Here is a 23,559-nt window from a genome sequence, read left to right as displayed (position 1 = left end):
GAGGGGTGAGGAGCCGCGGCGGGGCGCCGCGGGCAGGGGCCGGAGGGGCGCAGGGGGCGGAGGGGCGCAGGGGGCGGAGGGGCGCAGGGGGCGGAGGGGCGCAGGGGGCGGAGGGGCGCAGGGGGCGGAGGGGCGCAGGGGGCGGAGGGGCGCAGGGGGCGGAGGGGCGCAGGGGGCGGAGGGGCGCAGGGGGCGGAGGGGCGCAGGGGGCGGGGCCGAAGGGGCTAGGGGGCGGGGCCGGAAGGAGCGGGGGGCGGGACCGAATAGGCGTGGGGATGGGACAGAAGAGGCTAAGGGGCGGCCGGAGGGTTCAGGGGGCGGGGCGCGGCGCGGGGGCGGGGCCGGAAGCAGCGGGGGGCGGGACCCGAGTACGCGTGGGGGCGGGGCCGGAGGGGCTAAGGGGTGGGGTCGAAGGGCTCAGGGGGCGGGGCGGAGCGCGAGGCAAGGGCGGGGCGGAGCGAGAGGCAGGGCCGCGCGAGTCTGCAGTCCCGAGCGCTTCCCTGAGTCCTGCGCTGTATCCGCGCGTCCTGCAGTGTCTTGGTGCAGCCGCCCGGCCTCACCATGCTCCCGCTGCTCGGGCTGTACTTTGCGCTGCCGCTCTGCGCCGGGTTGCTGGAAGAGGCGAGGAGCTGGGGAGACACATCGGATCAAGTAAGTGGAGTTCTAGGGGGCCCCGGGCGGGCCCCGGGCGCCGGCTGCAGTCTCTTACCACCGCCGCCTTCGGGCGCGTGGCTGCGGGACAGGCTACTGGACGCGAGGGAGGGTGGGATCACCCCCATGTCCTGGCACATCGTCCCCCCTTCACCTCTCCGTCCCCAGTGTTCTGCTTGGGAGCTTCCCCATCTACTGTTCCCTCGAGGAGAAAGTCTGGCTGACAAAGTTTCTTGCAGAATTGTGTCTGCACTTCAAAGTCCTGCGGAACCAAACCTTTTCGGCTCCTGTTACCTGCGCGGGTTTCTGCTGGTTTTGTTCATTTCTGAGCCAGAACCCTAAGCTAACTGCAAGGTTCTTTCAGATGCGCCTGTGGGGTAGTCTTGGCAGGTTGCTGTTGGCTTCCAGTTGTTCTAGAGAGAGAGCACGTCTAGGAAATGTTCTAAACTCGTGGAAGCCTCCGCTTTTCTCGTCTGAAAACCCGGAGAACAGAGTTTTCATCTCTTATTGCTTTAGCAGCTTAAAGGTGGCCAAATGATGGGCGGAGGAGGAAGAACCAAAGGGTCTCAGTTCCCCTGGTTAATACTCTGTGTATCTGTCAGGATTTTTTAAATGGCTTAACCTCACAAGTGAATGAAACCTGCAAATATGAACTCTCAATACAATGTCTTATGGATAGGAAGGCTCTTGAAAGAATATCAAACAGGTTCCCACAGATATCAATGCACAGACCTTTTCGGGAGAAAGGGCTCTGTCCTGATTAACGAAGGCGGTGCATTTCTGCATCTCCGGTGCTGTTTGCTCACATGTATTTAAATTGTTTAGCCGAAAGCATGCTTTTGCAGGATGAGAGGAAGAGATAAGCAGGTATACTTTCTGACCCCTTTCCCAGAGCCTTGGTTTGAAGGCAGATCTGGAAAACAGAATCTGCCTAAACATCCCATAGTTACTTTCACGTCAACTCTGCCTTAAGGATGTGCTTATCTACAAAATGGAACGATTCTTCTCTTGTAGGACTGCCATGAGGAATAACCCATAAAAATTCCAGGAGGCTGTGTGGTGGAGGAGGAATGTGCAAGCTTGGCATCCAGAGAGTGAGGCTGGTCTCTCCTTTGCCCTTTACTACTGTATGGCCTGGACGAGCTCCCCTATACCTCTCTGTGCCTCCCTTTCCTGTCCCTCACAGCAGGGCACACACCTACTCTTGAGCATACTTGTAAGGATCCAGCTGCTAGTTCGTGTAAAGGACCTCGTATACTGTGGTATATGAAATGGCAAATGTTTTAGTTAAGGACGGGGGCTTGATGCCCGCTACCGGGGCTCAATTCCAGATTCAGGCGCTTTTCAGCTCTGTGATGCTGAGCACAGTCCTGAGTGCTTCAATCTCCAATTTTGTACAAAGTGGGAAAGAACGGAGTAGTGAGGGTTGGGTAGGTAATACATCTAAAAGTGCTGGGGATGGTCAGCACTTGATGTTGGCGCCACTGAAGTGCTGAGGGAAGGAATTTAGGGTAAAGATCCAAAAACTTTTTAGAGGGTGGAGGGAGAAGATATGGGAAGCACTGAAACAAAGATTCTGTTTATGAGCTAAGAGGAGGGATTAAAGCTCTGACATCTGCAAGTCCAAGTAGGCTTAACACTGAACTTCCCTGCTTGTAAGAACACGGGTTTGGCCCATGTTAGTGATTTCTTGCTGTCGTCAGCCCAAGGCACAGTTTATTCTTCAGAAAATGACTAAATCAGGAAAAAAACTCTGAATATAAAGTTTTGTGGAAATTTGTGATTTTACCTTTTTATCCCTATCCTCTTAAAATAAAATTTTGTGTGTATAAGATGTGGAATTGAGAGCACAGCCTCTAGAACGAGACTTCTGGATTCAAATCCTGTCTCTGCGCTTATTGGAGAGTTAGTTCACATCTGTGTGAGTGCTAAGTCGCTTCAGTCATGTCTGTCTCTGTGACCCTATGCACCATAGACCACCAGGCTTCTCAGTCCATGGGACTCTTCAGGTTTGCATAGTGGAGTGAGTTGCCATGCCCTCCGACCCAGGGATCAAACCTGTGTCTCCTGCATTGTCAGGCAGTTTCTTTATCACTAACGCCACCTGGGAAGCCCTAATTCACATCTACAAGCCTCTATTTACCCATCTCGAGGATGGGGTTGACTAGATTACTTAATTAAAGGATTCTGAAGATTAATTAATATACTTTGAACAATGCCTGGCAATGCAGTTAATGCTGTGGTCTCAATAATTATGGCCTTCAAAATTATGTGTGTACCATTTTTTACAATTTGCTTTTATTGAATTGTAGTTGAATTACAATACAGTTGTAGTTGTATTAGTTTCTGCTGTATAGCAAAGTGATTCAGTTATATATATGTACATTCTTTTTTATTATATAATTTGATTGGGTCACTGTACTGTGACTTATTTGTGTTTTACTTTTTTTTTTTTTTTTTAATCTTTTGGCCACACCACAAGGATCTTAGCTCCCCAACCAGGGGATCAAACCCACACCCCCTGCATTGGCAACACAGTCTTAACCTCGGGACTCCCAAGGAAGTCCCGTATTCTTCTTCCGTATTCTTTTCCATTATGGTTTGTCACAGGGTGTTGAATATAGTTCCCTGTGCTATACGGTAAGACCCGTTGTGTATCCATTCTGTAGCTAATAGTTGGCATCTGCTAACCCCAAACTCCCAATCCAACCCTCTCCCACCCCCCTCCTCCTTGACAACCATCAGTCTATTCTCTATGTCCCTGACTCTGTTGGTGTTTCATATAGACAGGTTCATTTGTCATATTTTAATTCCACATGTGGTATTTGGTGAACAGCTTTCAGAGCTTTCCAGGTGGCTTGATGGTAAAGAATCTGCCTGCCAAAGTAGGAGATGCAGGAGACTCGGGTTCGATCCCTGAATTGGGAAGGTCCCCTAGAGTAGGAAATGGTAGGAATGGCAACCCATTCCAGTATTCTTGCCTGGAGAATCCCATGGACAGAAGAGCCTGTTGAGCTACAGTCCATGGGACTGCAGAGTCAGACATGACTGAGCAACTGAGCACAAACAATTTTTAGATGTCAGTGAACTTGTGAATTTTAATGTACCTGAATTTGCCTGTTAGCCTGCATTGTAATTCCTATTACTTGTCTTTAACTGAAAATATTACTAATATATGCTAGATTCAAGATGCTTCTTCCCCCACACCTCATCTATAAACAGTATTACCCGTAGTGTAATAAACCCACTATCTGCAGTGGTTTTCAAACTTCATCTTGCAGAAAGACACTCAGGGGCTCTTTAAGAATTCAGATTCCTGAGCCTTACTCCCATCAATTTCCATCCACTAGGTTTGGATGGGACCCCGATGGTCCTGATGTGGGCAATGCATGGACCGCATTGAGACTGATACAGCTTTGAAAGCATCTTTCAGGAAATTAATATTAAAAAGCAAGTCTTGGTCTTCCCTGGTGACTCAGTGGTAAAGGATCCACCTGCTGATGCTGGAGATGAGGGTTCCACCCCTGATCCGGGAAGATCCCACGTGCTTTGGGCCACAACTACTGAGCCTGTGCTCCACAGCCCGAAAGTTACAACTACTGAGCCCATGTTCTGAAACTAGTGAAGCCCACACTCGCTAGAGCCCGTGCTCTACCACAAGGGAAGCCGACACAATGAGAAGCCTGCGTACCGCAACTAGAGTCGTCCCGCTTGCTGAAACTAGAGGAGGAAGCTTGTGCAGCAATGAAGACCTGGCGCAACCATAAATAAATAATTTTTTAAAATAAAAGTAACTGCATTTTTTAAAAAAGCAAATGTCTTATATAAAATCAGTGTGCTTTCAAATTGATATGCTTTCTTTAAATAAGGATGGAACTGCATCCCCATTATTGCAAAAACAGTTTTTAATTTACAGAGTAATAGTAGCTACCAGGTATTGAGTTTCACGGGGAGTTTTCTAGGAGCTCTATATAAAAATTATAGGAAGTAATAAAGTATATAGTTAACAACATTCCAAGTGGAACTAGGCTGCCTGGGTTCAAATCTGGATCCCACTGCCTACTGGCTGTGTGTACTTGGGCAAGTAACTTAACGTCTCTGGGTCTCTTTCATCATCTGGAAGCTAGCACTGTTAATGGTTCCTACCTCATAGGCAGGGGTGGATCTAAATTTTTGAGAGGGGAATCAAGTTTACATAATTGGCAAAGCCTTCTTGACAAAATTCTGTGCTAAAATGAACAGTTATTTATTTATTTTTAAAAATTAATTAATTTGTTTTAATTGGAGGCTAATTACTTTACAGTATTGCAGTGGTTTTTGCCGTCCACTGACATGAAGCAGCCATGGGTGTACATGTGTCCCCCATCCTGAACCCCCTCCCACATCCCTCCCCATCCCATCCGTCAGGGTTGTCCCAGTACACTGGCTTGGAGTGCCCTTGAACCGTTATGTAGAATGATAAATCACAACAAACGACACATTTTGACAGACTGACAAGCAACATACTTTTAGAATAACTGTTTTTTCTCAGACCTTTTTTTTGCAATTTATTTATTTATTTTCGGCTCCTCCAGGTCTTCACTGCTGCTCAGGCTTTTCCCTAGCTTAGTGCGAGGGCTTCTCATTGTGGCGGCTTCTCTTGCAGAGCACGGGCCCCAGAGAACAGGCTCAGTAGCAGTGGCGAACCGGCTTAGCTGCCCTGTGGCATGTGGGATTTTCCTGGACCAGGGTTTGATCCCATGTCTCCTGCACTGGCAGGCGGATTCTTTACTACTGAGCCACTAAGGAAACCCAGTATCATCATTGTTAAGGGACTGTGCCAAGTGGGGGATCCTGATGCTTACCTTTCATCAGCTTCTAAGTAATAATAAACTATTAAATAAAAAATAATCAACCCACTCTGTCAGGTAAAGCACTTACATATAGTAAGACTCAGGTCTCATGAGCCATTTTTATTATTTATGAACAGCCTGGTTGAGTCCCTACCACTGCAAGGAAAGCCTCAGCAAGCTTCCTCTCCAAGGAGAAGAACCTTGGAAATCCCCCCAGGGGCAGTGATGCGCCCAAGGGGATATTTCAGAGCCTGAATTAGAACCCAAGTGCCCTGACTGCCAAGCTGTGCTTTCAGTGACTCCTCCAAAGACTGCACCACTTTCATATTTACAACTTGATGTGGTCTGTTTAAGGATGACTTTAACTTTTATCTCCTGGCACACAGATAGTGTTGAGCCTCTGCTTCCAGTAACACATTCATTGTGGTGATCAGTTTGTAAGTCCCTGAACTGAGCATTTCTGCCCTTTTAACTTTTGTAATCTACCACTTTGCATTTGGGAAAACAGAAAATCAAGACAATTTTTAAAAATTCTTCGAAAAATAAAGTCAACGCAAGATCTTGTGAGCCCCAGACCACTCAATCATATCTCCTTTATGTGCACGGCTGTGATTGTTTCAGTGGAGTTGTAAGGCTGGATGGGGAAGAAGGATATTGTGGGAGAGATTCCAGAGATTGGCTCACTTCTGAACTAGCCATGTCTGGTTTCTCTGGGGGTGGGATTGAGGAGAAGAGGGGGGAGTCCTAAGAGCTGAGTGATGAGTCCTGTGTGACCTTGTGTTTCTAACACACACTCCCCCAAAGTCCTGGATGCTCTAAGGTAAAGGAGCCCTGCCCACATGCTGTCAGAGGTCCAGCTGGAAGTCCTGCAAGCTTTCTCTTTTTAATTTTTTATTGACTTTATCACCATATTGCTTCTGTTTTATGTTTTGGTTTTTTGTCCACGAGGCACGTGGGATCTCAGCTCCCCAACCAGGGATTGAACCCACACCTCCTGCATTGGAGGTCTTAACTCCTGGACCACCAGGGAAGTCCCCTGCAAGCTTTCAGTATCTAAGGAACAGATGGTCGGTTTTGGAAGATGGAGCCATCGGATGGAGACCTGAGCTTTTCTTTGTTTCCTGCTGGGAGGGTCCCCGACCTCTTCATTATCTTCCCACAAGCCAGGTCCACGTCCCTTGTTTCTCACAGATTGAAAGCAACAGGGTGATTCACCTAAGGCTGGTTGGTTTGGGTTTTGTTACTGTTTTCCCAGCTGCCTGGAAATTGTTTGAAATTTCAACCCACCCAACCCCCCACCCAACCCCAGATAAAGTTTCTTCTCCCATTGCTGAGGTTATGGGTAGCTCACATGGCATGTGGCACGTAGCTGAACAAGGTGCAGCCCCATTTCTCAGAAAGAAAACTTTTGTGCCAGTGATAGAGAATTCCCAGAATGAGGCTCTTCAAAGACTGAGTGTCCTCAGCCCAGGTGATGGGTGGCATCTCCCGTGCCGTCCAGCCTGTCACCCTGGGGTTGGTGTCAGGTCCTGGCCAGGTCTCTGAGGCAGCTGAGTTCCTGGTCTTGGCTTCAGAATGTCTTTGGGAGATGCAGGCCAATGGGTAGATAAGGAGCTCATGTCTTCAGCCATTTGTTGATGTGTGGCTGAGACTGGCCTCAATGCAGACACTCCTGGCTCTGTGATGGAACCTAGGGCGACAGAGCTGGTGGCAGAGCTCGGAAGGAATGAGGGCTTGAATCCGGCCTTTCTGTCTCTCGTTCAGTGGACCCAGGTCATGAAAGCACCCATCCCTAAAGGGAATGTGTATACGGTGTGTATTTCGAATACCCCTCACTCCTCTCCTCCCTTCCCACGCTCTTCCCCATCTGTGGACTTTCTGGAATGCTTTCTCTTCCCTCCTGGTCCTGATCCAACCCTGTGATTGATCCTGGGGGGAAAATACCATCTCTTTTATCCAGATGATGAACATTAAGCTGTTTTTCACCTGCAGTTGGACCGTCTGATGATGGGATAGATGGGGATTCCAGTCCCCCAGCTCTGATGGGGTTATTGCTACATTCTTGGTGCAAAGGCAGTCTTCAGCCACCCATGCTCATTCTGGTGGTAAATGCTGCTTGGTCCATGTGAGTTGAAGAGGCAGATAATGAGTGATTTCTTGCATGGTTCTCATGTTGAACCTGATTCTCTTTTTAAATTAGTCTTCCCCAGTTATTCCACTCCAACCAACATCCTACACACCGACTTCAAGCCATCCCTCCATTGTAGAGCCTCTCGTGGTCACTTGAGAGTGTAGTGAACTCTTCTTTTTTTCCCATTTTCTTTGTAACTTATAAGAATTACCTCATCTGGTAAGTTTTACTGAGTGTATTTTCTTTGACGTTAGGTAGTATGGTCGGTCCTTCATGGCAAAGATTGTGACTGATACTTCTTATTAAATACTGTGGTCTGCACATCTGTTCTGGCGCTGGAGAAGTAAGCTCAGCTTGGAAGGAGTAGAAATTCCTATCTGAGCCATCTCATAAATCTGTGATTTGGGGCCCATGCTCTGAGGTTATTTATTATTCAGAACACTCCTTGCCTTTAAGCTGGATTCGGTTACCTGTCCTTAACCCCCACTTCCAGGTTCTTATAGGGGAACAGGAAAGCTCTCAAACAATAAAAGGGGTCAGGAATTCCTAACTAAAAACAATGAAGATGACATTAGTGTCATTTCCACTTCTAATCCTAGCTGGCACCAGGAATCTCTGTGCACCAGGAAGTTTTGATTCTGGTTTAGTCTGTGTCTAAATCTGGACTCCAGTGTTGCCATGGTGATCCCCTGAGATATCAGATAGCCACCTCAAAAATGAAAAACCAACTTCTCTTGTTCTCCTGAATACTTGTTTATTTTCTTGGAAAACCTATTCTTCAAAGGAGGAGACTTCAAAGAGAATACTTTAGATCAACCAGAGAACATAATACCTGAGCAGGGCCAGGCTTCCCTTCTGACCATGATTAGTTATTTTAAGTGGCCCCCAGCCGATTCCACAATTTTAGGAAGGGAGAGGCCTGAGACGAACCTTCAGAACTGGTAGACACCTTGCCCAGCACACTGATTCTGGTTTCCTTCAGACCGTTCAAATCATTCCACCTCATTTTAGAAGTAGAAAGCAGCAGCCTCCTAGTGACTGGTTCTCATTTGGTGTCAGAGCATATGTCAACTGAAATCCTATACTAATTCTTCCTATTCCATGTTCTGTAGAATAGGAGACTCTACGATGGCTTACAATTGTAGTTTACAGTAGCACATATCTATTTTCAGAAGGGATCAGAAGAGGATTATGATTAAACCAGTTTTTTAGTTTACAGAATGGAAATATCTTTATTGTTTTTTTCTGTTTGCAAGTGATACAAAACTAAGGTACTACAGAAGAGTTTAAAGAAAAAAAATTCAGACATCCAGAGGTAATTGCCATTAAAATTTTGGGTGCATTCTGCACATACAGACACTTATACTTAAAAAATGAGATCAGTAAAGATAGCATTTTGTTACCTGATTTAATCGTTCAAAGTGTGTCTGACTGTATCAGTGAGGACAGGCCAGGCAGAAACTGGGGTAAGAACCCCCAAACTGCAATAATTTAAATGACAAACATTTCTTTTTTAAAAAACTTTTTGTTTTATATTGGGGTATAGCCGATTACAGGGAAGGCAATGCCACCCCACTCCAATACTCTTGCCTGGAAAATCCCATGGATGGAGGAGCCTGGTAGGCTGCAGTCCATGGGGTCACGAAGAGTCAGACACGACTGAGCGACTTCACTTTCACTTTTCACTTTCATGCATTGGAGAAGGAAATGGCAACCCACTGTGTTCTCACCTGGAGAATCCCAGGGACGGGGAAGCCTGGTGGGCTACTGTCTATGGGGTCGCACAGAGTTGGACACCACTGAAATGACTTAGCAGCAGCAGCAGCAGCAGCATAGCCAATGAACAATGTTGTAATAGTTTCAGGTGGACAGCAAAGGGACTCAGCCATACATATACATGTATCTATCCTCCCCAAGAACCCCCTCCCGTCCAGGCTGCCACATGACGTTGAGCAGAGTCCCCTGTGCTATACAGTAGGTCCTTGCTGGTTCTCCATTTTAAATACAGCAGTGTGTATATGTCCATCCCAAAGGCCCTAACCATCCCTTCCCTGCATCCTTCTCCCCACTACCTGGCAACCATAAATTAGATGAACGTTTCTTTCTTGCTTGTATGACGTCCATCTTGGGGTGTCAGTGGAGCAAGTGAGACCTTAGGCTTGATGGAGCAGCAACCTCTCAAATGTTACTACTTACCGTGCAGGTGAGAAAAGGCAGTTCTGGAGAATCTCATACCTTCCATTGAGTCCTTGGTGGAGAAGTGACAAGGCCACTTACATTCATAAGTTATTGGCCAGAACCAGTCATGTGGCTGTCTTCCCACCAAGGGCCAGGAAATGCAATCCTTCCAGCAGACAGCTAGAGAAATATTTAGTGAACAGCTCAGAAGTCTGGTAAAACTAACATTTGATGTAAATAAATATAGGCCCATACCATTATTTTTAATAGCCGTATTCTGATTAATCACTATATCATAATATATTTAACCAAACCACGTTTAAATAATATGTTAGGCTATTTCCAACGATCAACAATTGTTTCAAAAGTTGCAAAGAAGTCTTTTCCTGCTTTCATTTTTTTTGTATTGACATTTCCCCCCCCCCCAAGTTAATACATTTCTGAAAGTATGATTTCTAAATTAAAAGACATGCATACTGGTGGGAATGTAAAATGTTACAGCTACTTTGCAAACTGGTGTATCTATTTCTCAAAAGTTAAATTTACCATATGACCCAGGAATTCCACTTATAAAGGTAATAAACACAGAGACATCTATGTGAATATCCATGCAAGTTCCACAGTATAAATAATAGCCAAAAGGTGGAAATAACGTTAGAGTCCGACAACTGGGGAGTGGATAAACACAATGTGATGTATCCACACGATAGACTATTATTCAGACGTAAAAAAGAATGAAGTGCTAATAAATACACAAGATTGTGCTAAGTGGAAAGGGCCAGTAAAAAATGACCACAATAGTACAATAGTATGATTCTATTTATTCGAAATCCCCAGGATGAGTAAATCCATAGAGACAAAGTAGATTAACGGGTGCCTAGGGCCTTATTTAACTTATATGCAGAGTACATCATGAGAAACGCCGGACTGGAAGAAACACAAGCTGGAATCAAGATTGCCGGGAGAAATATCAATAACCTCAGATATGCAGATGATACCACCTTTCTGGCAGAAAGTGAAGAGGAACTAAAAAGCCTCTTGATGAAAGTGAAAGAGGAGAGTGAAAAGGTTGGCTTAAAGCTCAACATTCAGAAAACGAAGATCATGGCATCTGGTCCCATTACTTCGTGGGAAATAGATGGGGAAACAGTGGAAACAGTATCAGACTTTATTTTTTGGGGCTCCAAAATCACTGCAGATGGTGATTGCAGCCATGAAATTAAAAGACACTTACTCCTTGGAAGAAAAGTTATGACCAACCTAGATAGCATATTGAAAAGTAGAGACATTACATTGCCTACAAACATCTGTCTAGTCAAGGCTATGGTTTTTCCTGTGGTCATGTATGGATGTGAGAGTTGGACTGTGAAGAAGGCTGAGCACCGAAGACTTGATGCTTTTGAACTGTGGTGTTGGAGAAGACTCTTGAGAGTCCCTTGGACTGCAAGGAGATCCAACCAGTCCATTCTGAAGGAGATCAACCCTGGGTGTTCTTTGGAAGGAATGATGCTGAAGCTGAAGCTCCAGGACTTTGGCCACCTCATGCGAAGAATTGACTCATTTGAGGGGACTCTGATGCTGGGAGTGATTGGGGGCAGGAGGAGAAGGGGACGACAGAGGATGAGATGGCTGGATGGCATCACTGACTCGATGGACATAAGTTTGAGTAAACTTAAAGAGATGGTGATGGACAGGGAGGCCTGGCGTGCTGCAATTCATGGGGTCACAAAGAGTCGGACACGACTGAGCGACTGAACTGAACTGAACTGAACTGAGGGCCAGGGAAAAGCTGGAGTTTGGAAGTGACAGGTAAAGCAAGGTTTCTTTGGGGATAAAAATGTTCTAAATTGATTGTGGTGATGGTTTGCCCAGCTCTGTGAATATATTATAAAAAATTGAATTGTGCACGTTAAAAGAGCGAATTTTATTGTTTGTAAGTTATATCTTACAAAGCTGTTAAAAAAGGTTTATGCAAAGTCTAAGCATATTTTCCAAGGTTTTGATCGACATTGTCATACTGCCCTCCAGGGAGGCCAACTTATTACTCACAGCAGTGGAGTCCACACTTCTGTTCTTTAAACAGTGATTTATCTTGAGAAACGGTTGGCAACCAGCTAGGATTTCTGCATGAGTCCGGAGGGGCTGGTTAATTATTAGATGATTTTAAAAACTAAGGATGCTATCACTTCCCCGTGTCCCTCCTCTGCCGGTGGGAAAGTATAGCAAATCATCCAGAAAAAACGCAGTAAGAAAGTTCAAGGCAAGTTCAGTTTTGCCTTCAGAACTTCCTGGGGTTTTGACCGGAATGAATGAACCCATCAGAGGCAAGCGGACATGTTTACTCATTGTAACAGACACAACAGCGAAGAGTTGATTTTCAGACCAAAAATAAATGGAAACCAAATACAAGTACTTTTTTTTTTAAATAGATTTTTCTTTTGATGTGGACCATTTTTCAGGCCTTTGTTGAATTTGTTACAGTATTGTTTCTGATTTATGTTTTGCTTTTTTGGCTGCAAGGCATGTGGAACCCAGCTCCCCGACCCGGGATTGAACCCCAGCTCCCTGCATTGGAAGGTGAAGTCTTGCCCACTGGATGGCCGGGGAAGTCCCTGAATACAGATATTCTAGTGAACTCTGTTCTGGTCATTTCATCTGCTCCCTTAATAGATGTAAGACCCCTCAGATGAGGAGGTGGTGTGATATTGTGGGTTAAGCAGCCAGCCAGGTCTGAGAAGCATGAATTCTAATCTTGTTCTGAGTGCTTCCTGATTCAAAGTCAAAACTGCTTTTCAGGTGGTAGATAACCCTTTGTGTGTCTTCATGGGCCTTAACCCTCTTCGTGTAACTAACTCACATAAGAATGATCTCACAATCGTATTTCATGTCTCTTTCTTCCTTCTAGGTTGGACTCAGGATCCCAAGGCAAGTCAGGCTGTTGCAAAGGCTGGTACGTATATTCACATAAATTCTCTTAAAAGTCTGTACCCTTCACGAGTCTGTGTATTTGGAACCAAGTAACAGCTATGCTCGCAGCTACTCCAAACCTTACAGTTGCATGTAGAAGAAATTGAACGTGAAACAGGCTAGCTTTTAAAAAATGTTTATTATGATGATATTGTCATGTTCTCTTTTTTTTTTTGGCTTCACAACATGGGGGATCTTAGTTCTCCAACCAGGGATCAAACCCTCACCCCTTGCATTGGAAGCATGGAGTCTTATCCAGTCGACCACCACGAAGTCCCCAGCATAGGTTTTATAAACCTTTCTTTGATAAACTTTTTCTTTAAGTAGATGTTTTTCTGAAAAGAGACCTGATTATTCCAGTAAAAGTATAAGGACGAAGTGTGAAATTTTCAAAGACCTTCTTAGAAAAAAGCTAACACCTAAGTGAACCTTTCCTTTTTTTAATAACGTTCTTACACAAGAAATAAAGATGGTGTTAGGAAGCAAACAGTGAAAGCAAGCAGAGGATTCCCACTTGTAGACTGAAGCTTCGTGTGATAGAAGTTGGGCCAGGCTCTCGGTGTATGCTGCAAGCTCCCAGATGGAACTTGGGAAGACGTTCAGGATTCTAAGTGTTTATTTGAAATGATCTCAGTACTTCCTTCCCACGATGTGTACAGTGATGTATCCAAGTGTGTGGACACGCCTTCAGGCTCTGAGGCTACGGAATCCTCTGCACACCCTCAGGGATAAGCCATAAGCCCAAGCCGTTTACCCCCTGCTCCTGGCTGGTATCTGAATTCCTGCTGAATTGCTTATGACCAAGGTCACAATCATTCCCACCTTTTTTTGGACCGGGACTTTGTGTTCTCCTCATTTTCTGCATGGCTTCCTCCTCCCCGTCCACCCCCATCCTCCCAATCCTGCCGCCCCAAATGTATTACCCTCAGTCTTTTTCTGTTTTTCTGCATATTCACATAATCATAGACAGACATATGCTTAAGGTATAGTTCGGGCCGAGGCAGAAAAGAAGGAGAGACGACCTCAGCGGAAGTAGGTTACCTTTATTCAGGCAAGGAGGGGCGACAGTCATCCTAACGACCAGGCTGAGCGCCCAGAGGGATCAGGGAGGCTCCATATTTATATGGAGGTTTGTGGAAGCAATAATGGAAACGTTAATCAGGCGGGATGTTTTGGGTGTTGGTGCTCAGATGGTAAAGCATCTGCCTGCAATGCGGGAGACCCGGGTTCGATCCCTGGGTTGGAAAGATCTCCTGGAGAAGGAAATAGCAACCCACTCCAGTACTCTTGCCTGGAGAATCCCATGGACAGAGGAGACTGGTAGGCTACAGTCCGTGGGGTCACAAAGAGTTGGACACGACTGAGCAACTTCACTTTCACTTTCACTTAGCTGAGATGGCATTTGTAGTTGGGCAGGGGTGATAAGTCTTCTGGGCAGGTGTAGGGGGTGGGAGGTTTCTGAGCAGAGGGTGATAAGTCCCAGATAGATGCAACTGGCCTGGAGCATCAGGGCAGGACCTAAAGTTCGGTTTTGCTTTCTCCAAAGTTAGATGATTCAAAGGGCTTTGAGACTGTTGTTTTCTTTTCTAGGCCCAAAGACTCCTTCAATATGTGAACATAAATGGGGGCGGGGGGGCCGTGACACCTACACACCTGGTACCTGGTTGGTTTGGCCACAAGAGGGGTACTGAATACTGAGGGGGTCACCAACCTCTAGGATCTAATGTCTGATGATCTGAGGTGGAGCTGATATAATAATAATAGAAATAAACTGCACAATAAATATAACGCACTTGAGTCATCCTGAAACCATCCCTCAGCCTCCTGGTCCATGGAAGAACTGTCTGCCATGAAACGGGTTCCTGGTGCCTTAAAGGTTGAAGACTGCTGCGGTATAGTGCAGGGAACTCTACTCAGTACTCTGTAATGACCTATATGGGAATAGAATCTGAAAAGGAGTGGATATATGTATGTGTATAACAGCAGAAACTAGCACTTCATTGTGAACCAACCATACTTCAGTTCAGTTCAGTCGCTCAGTCGTGTCTGACTCTGCGACCCCATGGACTGCAGCACCCCAGGCTTCCCTGTCCATCACCAACTCCTGGAACTTGCTCAAACTCATGTTCATCAAGTCGATGATGCCATCCAACCATCTTATCCTCTGTCGTCCCCTTCTCCTCCTGCCTTCGATCTTTCCCAGCATCAGGGTCTTTTCAAATGAGTCAGCTCTTCACATCAGGTGGCCAAAGTATTGGAGCTTCAGCATCAGTTCTTCCAATGAATATTCAGGACTCATTTCCTTTAGGATTGACTGGTTGGATCTCCTTGCAGTCCAAGGGACTCTCAAGAGTCTTCTCCAACACCACAGTTCAAAGCATCAATTCTTCAGTAAAAATTCATAAAAAAGGGAGGAGCCCTTGCTCCCAGCAAGACATAGATGCACATATTCATTCATTCAAGGATTTTGTTCAGTCCTCACTGTCTGCCCAGCACTGTTCAAGACATTGGGAATCCAGCAATGGACAAACAGGCAAAGACACTATCTTTCATAGAGCTTGAATTCTAAAGAGGGGCAGAGATAGGCAAAGTCTATAAATAAATGGTTAAATGTGTTAGGAATGGAGAAGATAAGTACCACTGAGGGAAAAAAAGAAAAAAACAGCAGAGGAAGGTGGGGACCCTTGTATACATTTTGAGATTTTGAGATTTTTCGTATTTGCTGTCAGACAGTGGGACTATGTAAATACAGCTGCTGTTCCCTGCATGCTGACCACAGGCCAGGTGTTGTCCTGAGTATCTCTTGTGTTCTAGCTCAGCCAAATACAGACACATTTTACAGACAAGAAAACAGTCACTTATCCAGGATTACACTTTCCATAAGAGGTGATCGAATAAGGGTTTTGAGTCCCAACAGCCTGGCTCCTGAGTTTGTGCTCATCACTACTACACCCAACTGCCTTCTCACCTGAATGTATTTCTTTCTTATTATTTTCACTCAACAGTGCCTCAGCTGGCCTAAATCTGTCCCTTCTTCTAGGTGATTATAAATATACCATGTCGTTGGCACACCATAGTTTATCAAGCATTCTACTATTGAGCCTTTAGTATGGTTTCAATTTTTTGGCCTCTGTAAACGCTGCTGCAAAAACCTTTTTGCTTTTTCTAGTAAGTGGATGCTTTTACTTTCAGCAGGAGGGTTGCTGGATCAAAGTGCACATACATTTTTTAAAAATGTGATAGATGTAGTCAGACTAGTTTTTGAATACTCCTAGTCCTTTCTGTCTTAATTCCGTTCTATCCGCAACGATGACGATGTACATTTGTGCCAGCAACAGTGAAATTACTCTCTTTGCTTTGTCAGTCTCTGAAATATACAGTGATATCAGTCCTTCAGTGTGTATTCCCCTGACTTCTGAGTTTGGACTTTTCTTCATACAGAGGCGTTCCTCCATGAATTGTTTTTCAGGTCCTGCAGCCATTTTTCAATTGTGATTTCTTTTCAGATTTTTCTTGTTGCTTAGTCATGTCCAATTCTCTGCGACCACATGCACTGTAGCCCACCAGGCTCCTCTGTCCATGGGATTTCCTAGATAAGAATACTGGAATGGGTTGCCATTTTCTTCTCCAAGGGATCTTCTCGCCCAGGAATAAAACCCATGTCTCCTGCATTGGTAGGTGGATTCTTTATGGCTAACCCACCAGAGAAGCCCTCTTTTGTGATTTCTATCTCTTGATTGTCAATATGGGCTTCCCAAGTGGCGTTAGTGGTAAAGAACCCATCTGCCAATGCAGGAGACAAAGAGAAATAGGTTCGATTCCGGGTCGGGAAGATTCCCTGAAGGAGGACATGGCAACCCATTCCAATATTCTTGCCTGAGAAATCCTATGGACAGAGGAAGGAGCCTAGCAGGCTACAGTCCATAGAGTCGCAAAGAGTCGGACATGACTGAAATGACTTAGAATGCACGCACGCACTTATCAGTATGTGGGAGATCTCTGTGTGTTTTGGATACTCTGTATTCTGAATTGGAAGAGTTCCTCCCTAAATCTGTCATTTGTCTATTAACTTTGTTTATGAAATAATCTCAGATTTTTTTCTAGAAATCTAGGAATGTTGAAAGCCTCTCTTTAACAAGTATTATATAAATTTGTTAATGTTGACTTCATTTACCCATCCAGACAGTACCAGAATGATCTTTCCAGCATGGGTCTGGTGCATTACTCTCTTTTACAAATGTCTTCAGAGGCTTTGTGGCTTCCCTGGTTTGGCTCAGTGGTAAAGAAGCTGCCTGCCAATGCAGGAGACTTGGGTTTCATCCCCTGGGTCAGGAACATCCCCTGGAAGAGGAAATGACAACCCACTCCAGTATTCCTGCCTGGAAAATTCCATGGACGGAGGAGCCTGGCAGGCTACAGGCTATGGGCTTGCAAAACAGTTGGACACAACTTAGTGTCCAACTAAAATGAAAGAAAAAATCAGTGACTTTGTATCACCTGTCAGATTAACTCTGAGGATGTCTAAGCCCACCCCCCACCCCACACCCGCTCCGTGATCTGGCTCCTGCCTGCCTCTGTAGCCTTAGTTTACCTAAAGTTTCCTTGTATTTCACGTTCTAGCTGTACCACACTAATCTGAACATTGTCTACTCTGATTAATGAAGAGGATGTGGTGGCAACAGCTGAGATCTTCCTATCACTCCCAGCTCATGGACCCCCTGGGACATGCTTTGATTTTATTCTGAATTAATTAGATACCCTTTTAAGGAAGCGCTCTGCTATCACAGATACCAACAGTGTTTACCTTTTGAAAAGCAACCTCTCCAAGGTCAAATCCCCAGATGCCAGAGCATCAAGAATATAGAACATAATATAACAACGTAAAGTTGATGTCCTGTGAATTAGGCACACAATCCCTACTCCTACCCCAGAAGACAAATGGAAAGGACATACAAAGGACCCACCCCACCCCTACTGCCACCAGCATAACTCAATAACATACTCAGCAGAAACCTACCTCTTCTACTGTATTACGTTTCTAAAAAAAAACATTTATTTATTTGGCTGTATTGGCACCTGGGATTTTTCACTGCAGTGCACCAGGCTCAGTTGCCCCTTGGCATGTGGGATCTTGGTTCCCTGACCAGGGACTGAACCCACATCCCCTGCGCTGGAAGGTGGATTCTTAACCACTGGACCACCGGGGAAGTCCCTGTCTTATTAATCTTTAAAATTACACTCAGCCTGAACATTCACTTTTTTTCTTTAGAAGGTAATGTCAATATAGGGCTTCCCTGATGGCTAAGTGGTAAGAATCTGCCTGCAGTACAGGCGATGTGAGTTTGATCCCTGGGCCAGCAAGATCCCCTGGAGAAGGAGATGGCAACCCACTCCAATATTCTTGCCTGGAGAATCCCATGGACAGAGGAGCCTAGTGGGCTATAGTCAGTGGGGTCGCAAATAGTCAGACACAACTTAGTGACTAAACAACAGCAACTCTGTCAGTATACACAGCTAATAAAATGTAGTAACAAGCACTTTATAATCTATAAAAATGACCTATATATTAATATTTGTATGCTGACTACAATCCCAGTTTTCAGTAATTTAATTTTTCTGTAGTATTTCTAAGTATTAAAACATTACTATTTTTCTTGATGCTAAGAAAAAGGGATATAGAAAAGAAAAAATACAGTCAGTTCAGCAGGTAGCATGGGGCTGGCACTGTTACTTCACTGAGAGCTAGTAATGTATGTATCTCCCTACTCCCAACATCTTGGTTCATCTTTAAATTTTTATTTTTATTTTTTTGGCCACAGAAAAGTGAGTGAGTCCTCTCTGTTTTTAAACGACTTACGTGGGCATGCAGGATCTTAGTCCCCCGATCAGGGACTGAACCCACATCCCCTGCACTGGAAGCTCAGAGTCTTAACCACCAGACCACCAGGAGAGTTCCATCATGGTTTATCTTAAGAGATAATAGGATTTTCTTTTTCTGAATATAGGTGATAATTGCCTGCTGTGTTTCCTCTCTAAACAAAATGAAATATCACGCCATAAAATGTATTACTGTAAATAGGCAATTCAGAGCTGATGACACCCTCTGTCTACAGAGGGGCAATTATTTCCCCAAGGTGGTAAATACAGTCCTCAGGGAGGTGCCGTATCTGGAGGGCTTCTGCTTCATGTAATAGCAGCATGAACTTTTTCTAGATAAGAAGAAGCATTAAAAAAAGAAGAAGCAGCATTGAGGTTTATTAATACTTAAGATCTCTGGACTTGAGGCTTCCCCGGTGGCTCAGATGGTAAAGCGTCTGCCTGCAGTGCTGGAGACCCAGATTCAATCCCTGGGCTGGGAAGATCCCCTGGAGAAGGAGATGGCAACCCACTCCAGTATTCTTGCCTGCAGAATTCCATGAACAGAGAAGCCTGATGGGCTACAGTCCATGGGGTCGAAAAGAGTCAAAAACAGCTGAGCAACCTCAGTTTCCTCTCTGGACTTGGAGCCAGCCAACTGCCAAGCTCCATCGAGTGGGGGAGCGGATGAGGTGGTTTCTGAGGTTCTCTTCCACCTCTGAGATGATTTATTCTAGTGGCTGAGGAACAATTGTTAGCCCAGAATAAAACAGCAGGAGGATAATCCTCTGGGAAGTGGCCTGGCTTCTGGCACTGCCCGTGGCAGACACTCCCGGTCACCTTTCCAGTTGGCATCGTGGGTGATTCGGGATGTCTTCTGTGTGGCTTGATCTTGAACGGCTCACATGAGTCACACGGAAACCTCTGATCCCTGACTAATTAAGACCCTCCCTGCCTCAAAACACTTTCCCATCTGTTTAGCTTTTGTAGGGAAAAATAATGAAGAAATAATTATGTCGCAGGAAGGCTTGGTTTCTCCCCACATCCCTAAACAAAATACTGAGTCGAATACAAATATGGAAAGCATGTTGGATTTTTCAGCACTGTGCTCTGGCAGAGGTTGAGGCCACCGTTTTATATCCTTCTACGACACATGTTTGTCAGCTTCTGCCATTCCAGGTTCTGTGCTCATCCTTGGGGTGGTTCATCTCCTCACGATTTTATGTCCCCGGCCAATATTCTTCACCCCACGCGCCCTCCTCTAACTAAACTGCTCTGTTCTCATGCCAGGAATGGGCTCTGGTTTATTCTTGTTTCTGTGTCTCTTATGTTTCTAGAATTTTGTTTTGTTCTCTTTCACTCCATACAAATTCTATCTCTTTAAAAAGCTTTTTCTTACTCCTACGGTCTTCGCTGTTTTTCTCTTCCTTCTGGACTGTGGAAAGTCTTCTAACCGATAAATAAATACATATGCCTCCTTGTATCTGCCTGTGTTTTCTCTCTCTTTTTTTGCACTTTCTTCCCACCGCACCTTGAGAGAACAGATTGTATGTTAATGTTTCTTCCCAATCCATCCTAGAATGTGGAGTTGCGCTTAACACTCAATACTACTTATTGCCATTTCCTGTTGGGGAGGATATATATTTTTCTTTAATTGGTCGAGATTCAGAAAACTCAGTTTTATAATTGGTTTTGATTTTGACTCCATGCTGAGAGCTGTGCATGAAAAAAAAAAAAAAGTCACGAGCCCTCTTTTCCACGTGTTTGCAGTCCAAGAGGGGCATGGGAAGGGAGGGAAAGCTTTTGGGGATGGAGATACAGGAGTGCATAATTGATGTTAATAGATTTTCAGCAGACAGTGCCATCACGGCCAGACAAGGGGTGTTCGTGTCAATAACACAGCCTCCTGTGGGAAACCAGTAACAAGGCAGGCGCAGTAACACTAAAATAGTTTCTTGAAACTTTTCTCAGCCCATCTCTTGGGGCCATGAGCCATGTACTGTGCGTTGCCACATTTTAGTCGCAGTGAAATTCTAACTGATCATTATCTCATAAATGAGACCAAATCAGAGTGACATCAAAGATAGTCTCAAGTGTAGCCCATCTTTCATTACATCAGAAACAGTACAGGGCAGAGACCCTCTACAAAAGAAGCTCAGCTTTGTTCAGAATGCTAGAACTGTCCTCTCTGTTTATCAAAGACGTAAACTTAACAAGATTTTTTTCTATGTTAGTACTCAACTTTTGTGTAAAGAAGTGTTAAATTGATAAGAAAAAAACTGGGGGGAAATGTCAGAAGATGACACCAGTGTAGAAAGCATTCAGCTCCCTGCTTTGTCTGGAGTGTTCGTGATTTGATGGGGTGATAACTCTGAGGTTCACAGGTAACTTTTAAATCAGCGTTGTACTTAGGATGTTTTGGCAGCTTTGTATTTTACTGGCTGTCTAACAGTGATCGCTGTGAAAGCCTTGACCAGCCCGCTTCTGCAATCCTTTAACAGAAGAGGCAGGATTGGAAGTTAGGGACTCCCGATTCTTACGCTGGGTCTTGTTTAAAGTATCGTTAAGACTCTGACTTTATTTTTTAGAGCAGCTTCAGGTTTAAACCGAAGTTGAGAGAAAAGTGCAGATTTCCTATATACTCCTACCCTGATGCAGGCATCGCCTCTGCTATTGGCAACATCATTCTCTAGAATGGGCCATTTTATCCAAAGATGAACCTGTATTGGCCCATCATAATCACTCAAAGTTTATCGTTTACCTTAGGGTTCACTCTTGGTGGTGTACATTCTATGGGATTGAACAAGTGTTTAATGACATGTATCCATCGTTATCGGAGCTTCCCAACTGGCACTAGTGGTAAAGAACCCACCTGCCCATGCAGGAGACGAGGGACATGGAGGTTCAATCCCTGGGGTGGGAGGATCCCCTGGAGGAGGGCATGGCAACCCACTCTGGTATTCTTGTCTGGAGTATCCCATGGACAGAGGAGCCTGGCGGTCTACAGTCGATAGGGTCGAACAGAGTCGGACAGGACTGAAACGACTTGGCATGCATCCGTCATTATCATATCAAAGGAGAAGGGGGCGGCAGAGGATGAGATGGTTAGATAGCATCGCTGACTCATGGACATGAATTTGATATTCCCTGGTGGCTCAGATGGTAAAGAATCCACCTGCAATGAAGGAGACCAGGGTTCGATCCCTGGCTTGGGAAGATTCCCTGGAGAAGGGAGTGGCTCCCCATTCCAGTATTCCTGCCTGGAGAGTTCCATGGACAGAGGAGACTGGTGGGCTATAATCCACGGGGTCACAAAGAGTTGGCACATGACTCAGCAACTAAACAACAGCAACAAAACTGAGTATTTTCACTGCCCTAGAAATCCTGGGCTCGACGGTTCACAGACTGCCCCTCCCTGACTGCCCCTCCCTGCAACAGTCATACTTTTGCCCTTTCCAGAACGTTGTAGGGGTGGAGTCATACAGTATGTAGCCTTTTCATATGGACTTCTTTCATTTAGGAATATGCATTGTATGGTTCTTCCATGTCTTATTATGGCTTGATAGCTCATTTCTTTTTACTCTGGATTTCTTAGCTCCCCCTGTGTGACTGGAGGCAAGTAACTTATCCTGATCTTACATTGGTTAAGTGACGGGATTGAGCTTGAGTTTCTTTTTCTTCATGTTTGTCTTTGCAGCTTACACTAAAACTTCTTCATTTCAGGAGTGTTTCTAATATGCAGAAGTCTAGTTCCCAAAACAAAACCAGTAAAATGTGTCATGATCAGACAGAGCATAGAGTTTGGAATAATTAACCCAATATCTAAATGCAGCTCAAGGGCAACTCCCAATGAAACAGGGTTGTAAACTCAAACATCTAAAGAGACAAAGAGGGTGTGCAGTTTTTACTGTTGTGTCAAATTCTCTCCAGACACCGTAGCGTCGTGCAACAGATTTTGTCCTAAAGAGACCAGATGTACATAAAGAATATTTTGTCGTCAGTTATTCCTGATTTCAGGAATAATTTCCTAAAATCCAAAGCTTTATTCCCTACTTTTGGCTTTGCTTTATATTCTTGGATCTCAAAAGAAGACATAACTTTGGTGATTTATTCAAGCCCTCTCTATTTATATTGCTATTTAGTTGCTAGGTCATGTCTAACTCTTTGCAACCCCATGGACTATATATAGCCCACCAGGCTTCTCCGTCCATGGGATTTCCCAGGCAAGAATACTGGAGTGGGTCACCATTTCCTTCTCCAGGGGATCTTCCCGACCCAGTGGTCAAACCTGTGTCTCATTCTTGACAGGCAGTTTCTTTACTACGGAGCAACCTGGGAAGCCCTCTCAATTTAGAGATATTATAAAGTGAGTGAAGTCGCTCAGTCGTGTCCGACCCTCAGCGACCCCATGGACTGCAGCCTTCCAGGCTCCTCCATCCATGAGATTTTCCAGGCAAGAGTACTGGAGTGGGGTGCCATTGCCTTCTCTGGATATTATAGGGCTATAGCAGAAATACATGAACTGTCATCTAGTGATATAAATTTTTAAAAGTGTTTCTCAAACATCAGAGTCCCTTAGAGGGCATGTTGAAACATAGATTGCTGGCCTGGCCCCCTGAGATTCTTGCTCTGTGAGTTTGGGATGGAGTCCGAAAAACTACATTTCTTCTAAAATATTTTATATTTTAATCAGAGGATAATTGCTTTACAGTGTTAGTTTCTGTTGTACAAGAACGTGAATCAGCTGTATGTATACATATATCCCCTCCCTCTTGAGACTCCCTCCCACCCTCCCCTCCCACCCCTCTAGTCATCACAGAGTACCAAACTGAGCATCCTGCGCTATTCAGCTGCTTCCCACTCGCTGTCTGTTTCATGCCTGGCAGTGTATATGTGCAGGCTAAGTCACTTCAGTCGTGTCCGACTCTTTGGGACCCTGTGGAC

The 23,559-nt window shown here is 45.0% G+C and overlaps 1 protein-coding gene across 1 annotated transcript in view; it reads left to right on the top strand.

Annotated features, from left to right (window-relative positions):
- Positions 1–544: 544 nt before the first annotated feature.
- ITIH5 (inter-alpha-trypsin inhibitor heavy chain 5) overlaps positions 545–23,559 on the top strand; it is an 81,373-nt gene continuing 58,358 nt past the window's right edge. Inside the window, exons 1-2 of the mRNA XM_068987210.1 lie at positions 545–651; positions 12,698–12,742. Of these exons, the coding sequence (XP_068843311.1) occupies positions 562–651; positions 12,698–12,742 (135 nt within the window). The 5' untranslated portion in view covers positions 545–561. The remainder of the gene's footprint in view (positions 652–12,697; positions 12,743–23,559) is intronic.

This window comes from Capricornis sumatraensis, chromosome 15 (assembly GCF_032405125.1).
Source record: "Capricornis sumatraensis isolate serow.1 chromosome 15, serow.2, whole genome shotgun sequence".
NCBI lineage: Eukaryota > Metazoa > Chordata > Mammalia > Artiodactyla > Bovidae > Capricornis > Capricornis sumatraensis.
The sequence above is the reverse complement of the archived record's forward strand: the minus strand, read 5'-3'. Positions and strand labels throughout refer to the sequence as shown.